The sequence below is a fragment of the Lygodium microphyllum genome, chromosome 3 (genome assembly GCF_053477565.2).
Source record: "Lygodium microphyllum isolate KBCC chromosome 3, Lygodium_microphyllum_v1.1.10, whole genome shotgun sequence".
Taxonomy (NCBI): Eukaryota; Viridiplantae; Streptophyta; class Polypodiopsida; order Schizaeales; family Lygodiaceae; genus Lygodium; species Lygodium microphyllum.
In genome coordinates this window covers 22,037,697-22,049,523 of record NC_141137.1, presented here as the reverse complement: position 1 = coordinate 22,049,523, position 11,827 = coordinate 22,037,697, and the positions used below count along the sequence as shown (strand labels likewise).

General features: G+C 43.0%; 1 protein-coding gene across 5 annotated transcripts; it reads right to left on the bottom strand.

The window, feature by feature from the left end:
• Positions 1 to 4,360: 4,360 nt before the first annotated feature.
• On the bottom strand, positions 4,361 to 10,782 carry LOC148038144 (protein NLP9-like). 5 transcript variants are annotated; one of them, XM_087669504.1, is made up of 5 exons: positions 8,926 to 10,782; positions 8,786 to 8,833; positions 7,874 to 8,455; positions 7,399 to 7,750; positions 4,361 to 7,289 (listed from the first exon to the last, which is right to left on the bottom strand). In XM_087669504.1, the coding sequence occupies exons 1-5, from the start codon at positions 10,147 to 10,149 to the stop codon at positions 5,917 to 5,919; spliced, it is 3,579 nt and encodes a 1,192-aa protein (XP_087525630.1). In that variant the 5' UTR covers positions 10,150 to 10,782; the 3' UTR covers positions 4,361 to 5,916. The 5 variants fall into 5 exon arrangements, 4 of the variants coding, with proteins under 4 accessions (XP_087525630.1, XP_087525620.1, XP_087525611.1 ...); XM_087669494.1 differs by having other exon boundaries at positions 4,363 to 7,289; positions 7,853 to 8,455; XM_087669485.1 differs by having other exon boundaries at positions 4,364 to 7,289; positions 7,399 to 8,455; positions 8,926 to 10,378; positions 10,510 to 10,782.
• Between the last annotated feature and the right edge of the window lie 1,045 nt (positions 10,783 to 11,827).

The following is an 11,827-nucleotide window of genomic DNA, read 5'->3' as shown; positions in this document are numbered from 1 at the left end:
AATGTGATGCAACACACTTTTCTAGTCCACTCCCTCAAGTGGTCACTCTAATATTCGGCTGGATCCTTTAAAGCGTTTTGAACGGGTGATCTCTGGGGGACTTTGTTTGAGGTTGCTTCCTAAGCGGCTGGGTTGCGATCTCAAAGTCTGGAGGCTCTATGAGCCGTCCAATGTGTCTGGATGCCTATAGGGGTGTTGCCTTGCTTCAGGTTGAGCTCTACCTAGCCTTGGATGTATTGGATTGGTCAATTTTCAGGTTCTAGTTAGTGTGTCCGATTCTCAAAGGTCTGATTCCCAAAAGACCTATTTGACTACAAAAATCGGACAGCGGTCCCAGTCCAAGCCTGGATGTCTGGGTCAGTTGTTTGACTCGGACAGTCTAAGCTTGGTTGTTTGAGTTCGAGTTTGTGTTCGTCCAACTTGGCCACAACGATGTTTAATCGGACATAGTATTGTGGGTATTCGAGTGGACCGACTCGGACTACTCGAGCCCAAGTGTCCAACTCTAGGAATCGGACTCCACAATGGGTGTCTGATTCTAGCAACACAAACTGCCCCCAAGGCACGATTTTGATTCGATGACCTTCGCAGTTGATGCCAAGTGCTAGAAACTTCCAGAATTAACAATTAGATGCAGAGGAAGATTTGTGTACCTGGAGTAGCCGAAAACCTGTGAATCGATGCACTTGATCTCTTCTTTCCCCTAGAGCTTCAACATACACACACACACACACTCACTCTCTCTCTCTCTCTCTCTCTCTCTCTCTCTCTCTCTCTCTCTCTCTCTCTCTCTCTCTCTCTCTCTCTCTCTCTCTCTCTCTCTCTCTCTCTCTCTCTCTCTCTCTCTCTCTCTCTCAAAGCTTAGAAATGGAAAATGAGCTCACTTCCCCCTTTCTCAGGGCTTTAGATCCCCTCTCCAACACTCCTTGGATGTCTTTTCCTCTTCTTTTTTGAATTTAGGCATGCTATTACAGAGAACCCTGAACCAACTCATCCAAACTTCAAAAATCCAAAATACTTACTTGCATGAAGATCAAATCCCCTTTCTTCCTACCTATCTACCTCAAGCACCAATTCGGGGAAAACCCTCCAATGCTCAATTCAGAGCGCACAAGCACTCAAGGCTTGAATCTGTTATCCTGACAATGGAAGCAAAATGTGGGAGCTTTCGCTCAATTGCCAAGACCCACGGACCGCTTATTTCTCAAGCGTTTCAAGCCGAATGCTAATGGTGGCTACCTCTCACATAGCCGTACGCGCTCTCAAGCCTACAAGCATAGTGAGCTTACCTCAATTCCTGATCAAGTACCCTCCTCTATCAAGCACACTTGGTAGCTCCATGATCCATGATACACGCTTAAGCAAGCTCAATCCTCCACCTTCAAAATCATGCTTCATAGCCGCACGTGCGAGATAAGAGAGGAGAAGAGAAGAGAAGAAGATAGGAGAAGATGGATTGCTTCTCCACCACAGTCCCTCACCCTCACACACTCACTCCCTCACACTCTCACACTCCCTCTCTCAAGCACAAGCATAAGCAAGCAAGGAGAAGAAGAAGAAGAGAACCACTTTTGCACACCCCAAGAATGAGCTTCTCTATTCACTTTTTGGCTTTTATATATGGCCTCATCCCTTTCGGCACCCATCCCCTTTTTCACATGATGGGCCATCTTGCCAAGGTCCTATTTTTCTATTCCCTTCTATTTACATTAGCCTTCACCTATGCCCACCATCTACTCTTTACAACTTGCAAAGATGGGAGCATGGTGCTCTTTTACAAAAAGTTAGGGATACCTTTACATTTTAAAATGTGTCTTTGCCTTTGCCTCGACTTTTAAGGTTGCCCTTGCGCTTTTGGCCTTTTCTCTTCTTATCCTTCTGTTGGGCCACCTTTTTCCACTTTGCTTTGCATCTTTGAATTTTCTTTTGCTCGCCTTTTCTCTGTCTTGCACTAGGGTTAACAATTGCTTATAAAGGAAATGGAACTCAAAGGTACTTTGTTTGCATCATCATCAAAGAACATAGTATTCCACTCATAAAAAACATCATTCAAAAACGAAGCTAAAGTTAGTTGTCATAATCGTGGGGAGATCTAACATAAAGAGACTATATATTCTCCAAGAAACAAACCCAAGAGGAGGGATTATTACAACAATCAACCCAACTTGGCAAAATAAGGGGATTCATCTTCAAGTGCTTCAAATGTATATAGACTTTTTTTCAACCCTTACCAACAAGTATGAATCAATGTAATGACAACCAACTAATGAGATGCTAGTGCCACAAATCTAGGTGTATATCTAATATACCAAATTCAAGGTGGAAAATTCTGCAATTGTAATGAATCAACACAACCTACTACCCCCCCCCCCCCCCCCCCTCGCCCCACCTTTTTTTTTAAGGGGGGGTTTGGTGTTGGTGTTGTATAGGGTTGAAAATGCAAGGGGCATTAACTAAATACCTTGGTACATTCATTTTGTAATCCTAGTTTTAGAAGCAGGTAACTCAATGAAGCGATTAGTAACATATGTAAGCCCACTCACAATGAGCTAGAGAGTATTTAGAAATAAAGGCTTCATTCTAGGAGAGGTGGAGTTGAATTAATGGCTCATTTGGATGTATCCCAAGGCTTAAAAGGCATGAAGGTTAATGCAAATTGGGTGGGATTTTATCGTTCTCTTCCTCTTACTCATCGATACTAGCTAGCCAATCTCCAAACAAAAGTTAGGCCAAAACCTTTAGCATTTGACCATGCAATTTTTGCACAACCAATCTTTTTGTTTTGCACAACCAATCTTTTTGTTTATATCGATTCTATGTCCCCTACCATATTAAAATCCCTAATCAACATTATTTATGGGCAGCTTTGCAGTGGATGCCAAATGTTACTAAAGCTAAAGTTCCCAAGCTCAAAGGATCATTTGCATGCACATAGATTCTTGTAAAATCTTCTTCAATATGAAGTGACCAACATCTTTAGATGCACGACTAAGATGAGAGAAGCAACCCTAGAATGAATCCCAATAGTTGCACCCCTATTTCTACCATTATGTTGTTAAGATTCTAAATGAGAGGCTTTACAAGTTGCTATATAACTTTTGGGATGGAGCAATAAGGAATGATGCTCTAACTTTTAAAGAATCTTCATTTCACAATTCTATAGATGTATTAAAGTAGGAGAGGGATTTTGATGAACCAAGAGGCTAATAGGCTTCCTAAAAAGAGGAGATTAAATCGACTCTTCGAGGAATCCTCATTGGAATCATTGGAGTAATTATTGTCTTTTAAGTGTGAAGCATTAGTAGCTTGATCACGTCCAATAAAATTTATAGGGTCAATAATGTCCATCAAAAAGTGGAATAAAACCTACTTTGACTTCTCTCTTTGTTGGACTTGGAGCTATTAATTTTATTATCATTTCTATTCTTTGTATTATCTAACCTTCCTTAGCTTGTCAAAGGGCTGAAGTTGAGATTAGCTTTTAGCTACAAACAATCCTTAATGAAATGACCTCATGTGGAGCATTTAAAACATGCATTAGGCAAAATTGCTTCTTTAGTAACTCCCCAAAATGGTCAATTTTTCACACTATAAGCCTAATCCCTTCTAATGCTATAGACACAATAAGCCTGTGTAAGCATTACACAAATTCATAGAGAACTATATATTGTGCTATTCTCATTCGTATATCCTAGTAATGAGCATTTGGGCATTGTACCACCACTAATTTCTTTAATAGATAGTGTTTCTATACCACCACTAGAACGCAAGCATTTTCTTCAACAAACAAACTATGCACTTCAAGAACATCTCAATCTAGGTTCACATTAGTTGGAATTTTCAGCTACTAACAAGAGTTAATTTCAAGTACTAATCTTTGACCTAAGACACATGCAAAGGAGCAACTGGCAACTTTAAGGGATACAAATACTGGAGATTCGGAATGCGATGCACAATGGGATTTGAAAACCTACAAATTTAGAAAGACTTGCAAATCGTCGAAGTTGAAGGTTTTTGTTACACTTTGAAAATGTTTTTCGCAAGCAACTGAACATGCACGCACACAAGGAAAAGCTTCACTCTATTTGTACCCTACATGCAAGTATACTCGAGGAGTTTGACACATTAATGATGGGTCAAAGGTCACTAGTTCTTAACATCCATAGATATGGTTAAGCTTAGCACACAGAACCTTAAAACTATCTCGAAGTGGGAAACCATTTTCTAAACTGTGAAATCTTACTGTTAGATAAGGCCTAAATTAATGTCCCAGCATTGCTTGAGAAGCCTTGCTTCAAGCACCATACCCACTCTAAATTCTCGTACACAAAATATGATACATGTGTGACCATCTGCCAGTGATTAAGCGCTGGTAGATACTAATCCAACAACAATAGTTTCAGCCATCTAGCTGAACGAGGGCCTATGCACAAAGATAGAGGGGATACTCTTCTGAAGAAGTGAAATCCTAGGGAAATCATTGATTCAAACACTCCTCGTGCCTCCAAATGCAGAAATTGAACACCTTTGAATGCGGTTCTAGGTCAATCGAGCAAGCAGTAGGACATACCTGCACAATGAAGCCCTTACAGCTGGTTTGACTGTCTGCACTCTCTCTACCACCCATCTCCCTATCTAATTGTTTTGCTTCACCCAACTTCACTAAAAGGAAGTCCAGAAACTTGTGAACCCATGTCATCGCAAACTATACAGAGGTGTGGAAACTTGTCTTTTAATAAAAAAGGCCTTGCATTCAAAGAGCCTCCAAATCTAACAAATTTTCAAACAGCCTCCAAATCTAACAAATTCATTACAAGTTCTGTAGTAGGCCAGTTGCCTTGTAACTTCCGAGTTATTGACAATGTAATCCCCGCATTAAAGTTGGCCTTTATGCACTTATTCAATATACTACCACAATTCTGTATCCTCTGCATTGTTGAGGCTTACAGCACATGCTTCTAAGGGCTTGTTTGATGCCATGCTCTGTTTTTGTGATTGGTTGCCAGAAAACCAGAAACCTGGGCACATGCACATGGCTGGTTTTTAGAATCCAGTTTCACAATTGGTTGTGTGCATGCACTAGCAGGGACGAAACTCAAAAGTACAACCAAGAGCATTACCCACCACCCCTCAACACTTTTCATTATAGGAGTAGACTTATGTCTACTTTTCAATTCTCATGCAGTCTGGATGGAAAATATGCATTTCAATACTGGATTGACAACCTAGGCCATGAGAACAGGCTACACCCTGGACCAAGCATATGCCAAAAAGCAAGAGCAGTTTTAGTAGACCACACCCACTCCAATGCAAGGTGTGTAAAACCACAGGGATCCTTGTTTGGCTCCTGGCAGGAAAATCGCTTCCCCAACATGTATGCAGTATCAATGCTTATCGCATCACTTTTCTGTTCACAGAAAATTAAACATTAGCTTTCACCACTAAATCAGCTACAAGGTGCTAAAGTGCATGCTGTCTTCATATCCATCTTCAAGATAAGGGTTGTGTTGTTTTAACAATGTAACAGAATATGTACAGGTCAGAAGAGCAGGGGTGAAGTACTTCATGACAGATCTGATTGTGATCCATTGGCTGTGAAGGTATACTCACATTACAGTAATGCATGTACAAAATACACGTAGAAACCATCACCCCCTCCTCCCCCAGGTAGCTGCTTTCTGTATGCCAAATTTAAAAAAAGATAGGCCTTTCCAACTGTAGGCATCAATTATTGCCCTGCCTTCTGTGTGGGGATGCAACACACCTGAATAATTTGAGATGCTTCACTCATGATGCTATGACCAGAGGGAGTGTGCAGCTGCAGAGATTCATGCCATGTATTTCTCAAGGAAAATCTAGAAAATAGGCATGAACTGCTGAATGATGACTAATAATTCAGTTGTGCTCTTTTAGTTATCACGAGTCTTCCGTACTTCCACTAGAACTACCGGGAAGAACATTGGACTCACACACCATCAGCTTTATATGACCACCCCCTAATAATCTGCTGATATCAAGGCACTCGCTAAGATCTGCATCACAGGTTAGCATGACCCATTCTTGCTCATCATCCAAATACCTCAGATCAAAGTTGTCTTTCTGCAGCTTGAACCTTTTCCCAATTTGCTCCCTTATCTCCATGTATCCAGAACTAAGACCTATTTTGAACCGTATAGTATCATCTCGAAATTTAGCCTTCACTGTTATTAATCCAACATCTGCTGTTTGCCGCTCCATTTCAGAGCTTCCAACTGCACTAAATGAGGGTGACCTAGGATTGCTTCCATGCAAGGGAGAAGAATAAAACTGAGGAGAAGAACCAGTCAAGCCATGTGAACTCTGTTGGCTTCCTTCCTGCCAGGAAACTTCTCCTTCTGGTGGAAGAACTTCAATTCTGGTGTCTAAAACTAGCTCCTGACTACCTGATTGACTGGAAAGTTCATCCTTTTTATCATTGAAAACATCCTCTATGCAGCCACTGCTTAAAGCAGCCAAAGCTGCAATTGCTCCATGAACCCTGGACTCCATATCACGGCCATTGTACTTGGATGTGCATGGCTTCTCACTAGTCTCAGTATAATCCCTAGCGTACACAGGGGCATTTACCGGTCTACTTGATTTGGGGATGGTGCAAGTATCCATCAATGTTAAGGTCATTGGAACGAAGGTAACAGTTTGTCCTACAGATAGATTGATGTTTCTGCCAGAGAGAGAGATTCTCTCATCTGAGATATGAAATGTATCTGATTGTCCAGGGACTTGAAGTATGGATTCACATTTTGGTCGTTTCACTTTATCTGACACCTGGGCAGTAAGTTCCATGTTTGTACTCTCAAGATAAGTGCTTCCAACAGCTTCAGTCTCTGAAGCTCCTCTTAGAGGAGAACTAGGCTGTAAACTAGTTGATGATCTATGGAGCTTGTCTGATGAAGTTGAAGATTCAATTTGTCTTGTTTCCTGAGGCAGCATATGTTCCAAAGAGTGTCCCTCAAAACTACTAGAAACTGCCTGAGCAGCAGGGTTGGCTGCTAGTCCCGCCCATGATAAACCCCAAGTGCTTGCTTTGACAGGTGACCCAAGACATCCCATGTGTACTCCCCTGACAGCAGCTGCAGCTGATGCAAGATCACCTGTGAGAGCGCTAATCTTCAGGGGCCCATCAATGCATTGGACAGAGTCAATTACTCCTTGTAGCTTCTTTAGAGAGCGGCTAACCTTGTTGATTTTCCGAGATGGCCACCTTGAGATGCCATGTTGACGGCATATTCTCTTAAGAGTTGTTGGACAAACTGCAAATCCAGAGTTGAACATTGTTCTGATTAGCGATTAGGCACAAGAAATTTCAAAGTTTTGCAGTAATAATTTGATTTGCAAACAAAGTGAGTGCAAGTTACTTACCACCAATGTGTCTAGCTGCATCTTTCAAACTGCCAGCAAAATATTGCTGAAGAACATTGAGACTGATGGTTTTTTCTGTTGTAGCTCTTCTCCTGTCTTGCTTCTTTCTAGCTCCTGTCTCTAAACCAGAGGCCTTTTGATGTGCCCTATTATTAGCACATCCTGAAAGTCCCGAGAGTTGAACTTCACAGTCTGTGTTTTGTTGTTCAGGAACTGTCAGAGGTCTTTCTGTCAAACCCGTACAGAGCAATGATGGCTCAGTTGCAAGACTAGATTGTTGTGTTTGAGCTGTTTCTCCTGATTGTGTATACTGATCTTGTGGCAGACTCACCAGATCTCTACATGGCAAAGTCTGCACAGCAAAATTGCCTACTGAGGGCATCTTGACTTCCGAGACAATGGTAGCCATTTCATCACGACAGCCTAAGACCTGCTGCAAACTTGAAAGACAAACCTGTGGGCCAAAAACGCTAACCTTTTCTTCCTCCAACTCCTCATCAAAAACTGTGCGCAAACTTCTGCAAACCCGCTGCATAGTTACAGAAAGCGCATTAAGCATGTCTTGCTGGTCTGCAAAATCTAAACATGTCACTGGCAGGAAGAATTCCAAGACGTAGTCATCATTAGCAGTGCACACACTCCTTAGCCGAATGGCAACAGCTGCAGCTAATTGGAAAATTCGAGCATAATGACCAAGAGGATACTCTGCCTTGCTGTATCCTTTTACGTCACTTGAAAAGGCAGGCTGATTGGAGACAAACGCTTTTCCTGGTACACCCTGCCCTCTTTCCAAGCAGTGTTCACAGCAAGCTTGTCTAAACCCCTGCATTCCCAAATCACCAATATGAAATGGCCCATCACCAGTACACAGGCCGATTCTGTCAACACTGTGATTGACTGAATAAAAGCTATTGTCCCAGGCATCAATACTGTGAGGGGCTGAATTCAAACGGCAAGGGAGCCAGCTTTGAGCCAATGGCAGCTTGTGAGTCTTGCAAACTGCCATCAGAACTTCAAATATTTCACTAAGAACAGCCTGCCGAGTTTCAGAAGGAATCTGAGGCAAAGCAACCAAATAACTGTCACACATCATTATCAGGCTTAGTACTGGTAAAAAGGATTAACAGTTGATACTTTTAGCTACTGAATATTCAGATATATAATCTAGGTACCTTCAGAGACTTTCTAAAAAGTATTGCAGCAAAGCATCAAGAAATTTGGGGTGAATTAAATTGGGCCTTTGTTTTGGCTAATAACTGTCATGGTACCTCCATGGTAAAAAGTATTAACAGCTGGCCGATACTTTTAGCTATTTACTACTCAGAGAAATAATCTAGGTACACAGTAATGCCCAACACGTAAATCAGTAAGAGACCAGTAGAAGTACCTGCATTGGGAAAAAGCACTGTGTGGAAGCGCTACTAAGGTTTACCTCCTGCAAAATATCATAACACAATTTAACTGTCCCTTCATGACACAAAGTACACCATCCTGCAGAAGAAGGAGAAACTGTAGAGGAATAATCACCTGAAGCGCTTGACAGATGCCTTCAATGTCTACATTATATTCAACTTTTTCTGAGGGCATGGCAATCTCAATGACAGCCATGCACATCCCAGTGCTCTTGTCTAGAACAGGCACAGCAACAGTTCCACGCACATTGCACTGTTTGGCATCATCCACACGCAGAAATTCAGATTTTTCATACAGCTGCACATTGGGGGTCCATTCAGGTGAGCCCTTGAGGTAAACCCGGCCAGGAAGTCCAGGAAATGCATCAGGGCTTTGATCGGCCATAAATGTATATCTGGTAGACACATCTCGGTAGGACAACAGATGCTCGTCGGTTCGACTTATTGCATAAGGCTGGCCCTGGGTTGATAGGACCACTTTCTCCCCGACAATGCTTGGAAACCAAACTTGCACAAGGACATCTCCTCTCGACAAACCCAAGTAGTACTTGAGTGCAAAGTTAATACGTTCATTGAAACTGAGCGGATTCCAGCACACCCTGCTGGGACCAGGCCTAGTAGCACTTGCATATGGAGTGATTTGACCTTTCTCATGCAGCTCTGCACCTATAATCCCTGTCAAGGGCTGAACTCTTTTGTTTTGGGGCCTCTCCGAATGGAACAATCTGCCGCTGGCATTGGCTACCGGATTCTGTTCTCTGCAGCAGGATGTCACAGGCCCAGTGGACAATGATCCAATGGGTTCTTGTGGAAGGCTGGACAGGCCTGCGGCATAGGGAGGACATGCAGTCGGTCCTGTGGAAAGGGACACCTGACAGGGATTCAAAGCTGGGGAGTCCACCAACGTGAACAAAGGGTTGCTGGAGGACGGCAATGGGGGGGCCTGGTAAGGGGGTGTTTGAGATGCAGAGGACGGGGAGCCGGAGAAGCTGAAGAGCAGGGTCCCCAGATCAAGCATGCTAGGCTCGCTCTCAAGATTATCGAAGTCCATGAGCTCAAGCTCGTCCAATAAGCTGTCGTCAGGACTCGGCTTGGATGCCACTGGGGAGGGCCGGTTGCGGTTGCTGCGCTGTGAGAGGGCCATGGGAGGAGGATCAGAATGCCTCAAAAAGGGGAATCTCTGTTGCTGTGTTGGCTGCTGCTGCTGCTGCTGACGTTGAAGTTGACGTTGATGTTGATGTTGATGTTGATGTTGATGTTGAGGTTGAGGTTGAGGTTGAGGTTGAGCCTGAGCCTGATGTTGATGAGGATGGGGTAGCTTCTTCAAAGAAGGATCCATGGCTGCCGCCTCTGCGACCGCTGCCGTGGCCTTGAGTTATTGCGGCTGCATCATTTCAGACATCTAAAAATTTTTGGAAACACGGTGGCACCCCCTACCAGGACTTAAAGCTGCCATGGCCAAAAGCTCTGTGCAAGCTTGAGCTGTAAGATGGGGCTCCGATTGATCAGGATTATGCCAAAAATCACCTGCAAAACAGGGCTCCCTTGGCTAGTAAGCCAAACACCACCTGTTGGTAAGGTTGTGGTTGGGAGGCCGAAAGGGCGATTATGTCAGGAAGGATGGACGAAACCAGCGGAGGCAAAGAATTCACAAAATTGGGAGTTAACAGAGCGAAGAAGATAGTAGCGGGACCATTACTTTCCTTTTATGCAAGGAGATCTTTCTTTCTTGGCGCCCGATGGGGATTGCCGCTATATGACCTTTTGCGAGATCGTGGCTTCGAGCGTGATAGCATCATTGTAGATTCGCCCACCAGAGAAATGAGGGGGGATGAGAGTACTATTATAGGAGAGCATACCATGACGATCGGAGAGAGAGACTGGAGAGAAAGGGGACAGAGGAGCCCCAGCTCGGGAAAAGTATGTTCTTTTCCAACATCTTGGGGAGAAAACAACATTGCACAGCTCTCGTGATGAATGTGGTACATTGAACACAAAGTTGTCTCAATGCATCAGCTCCCCAGTCCCATTCCATAGGAAGTGCCACGTCGAAGGACTAGAGCATGTTCACGCTCATGCCAAAGTCAAGGTCACTAACTTGAGCTAAACATTATTCACAATGGCTGTTTAATTTCAAAGCTGAGGGTTGTTATAGCTTCTATATAGGCAAGCTTCCCTGCCTGTTCACATGCTTTCGGCTAGATACAACAAGTTAAGACAAAAGGGGTGATTTTCGTTCTTGATTCTCTTCTAATAGAGTTTGCTTTTCATCTCCAGGAGAATGACTGCTAAATCGTACTGTGTAGTCTCCATCTACATAGTATCATGAAGCTTTGGTAATTGCTCTACATCTCTTTCAGCTTGCACAAAAAGATCATTCTTAAAGCCATGTAGTGGATCAACACACAACTTATCAAAGTTTCGGCAAATCCATATATTCCACATGTAGAGACTTCTCAACCAATTCCCAAACAACTGGTGGAAACCCATAAATTTCCCCCAAGATTATCTCCAAAGTTAATCTAGTTGGATGGTAGGGCATGAGGAGGATCTGTATGAAGAAAAAAATGTTAGTATTTTGAGGACAACTATAAAAGAGGTGAGGGATAGATTCTACATTTTGACTACACCTAGGGCAAAGGCCATTACTCAAGCTTGCTTTTAGAGCCCTCTCACCACAAACCTCGAGAAGTAGCAAGCCACATTAGACAAGACATTTTGGGTTGAATGACTTATTGAATTTGTATTCCCATTGATTTGGACTCCAATTGATGTGCCATTTGCCATTTAGTTTACAATATAGCTCTTTATTGCTTACTGGAATGTCCGATAGGGGAAGCATAGGTTTATTTCCTGCTAGACAGACTCCCCTATGGTTAAATGGAAGGTTCAAGCTCATGGCAACTGAGAGGTGGGGGCCCGAAAGTGTTATTCTATTATTTATTAGTGTCATGTCAGAGTCTTTCAAGCTATATTGGTCTTGAAGCTAGTCTTCAAATAGCCATGTTTTGGTGATT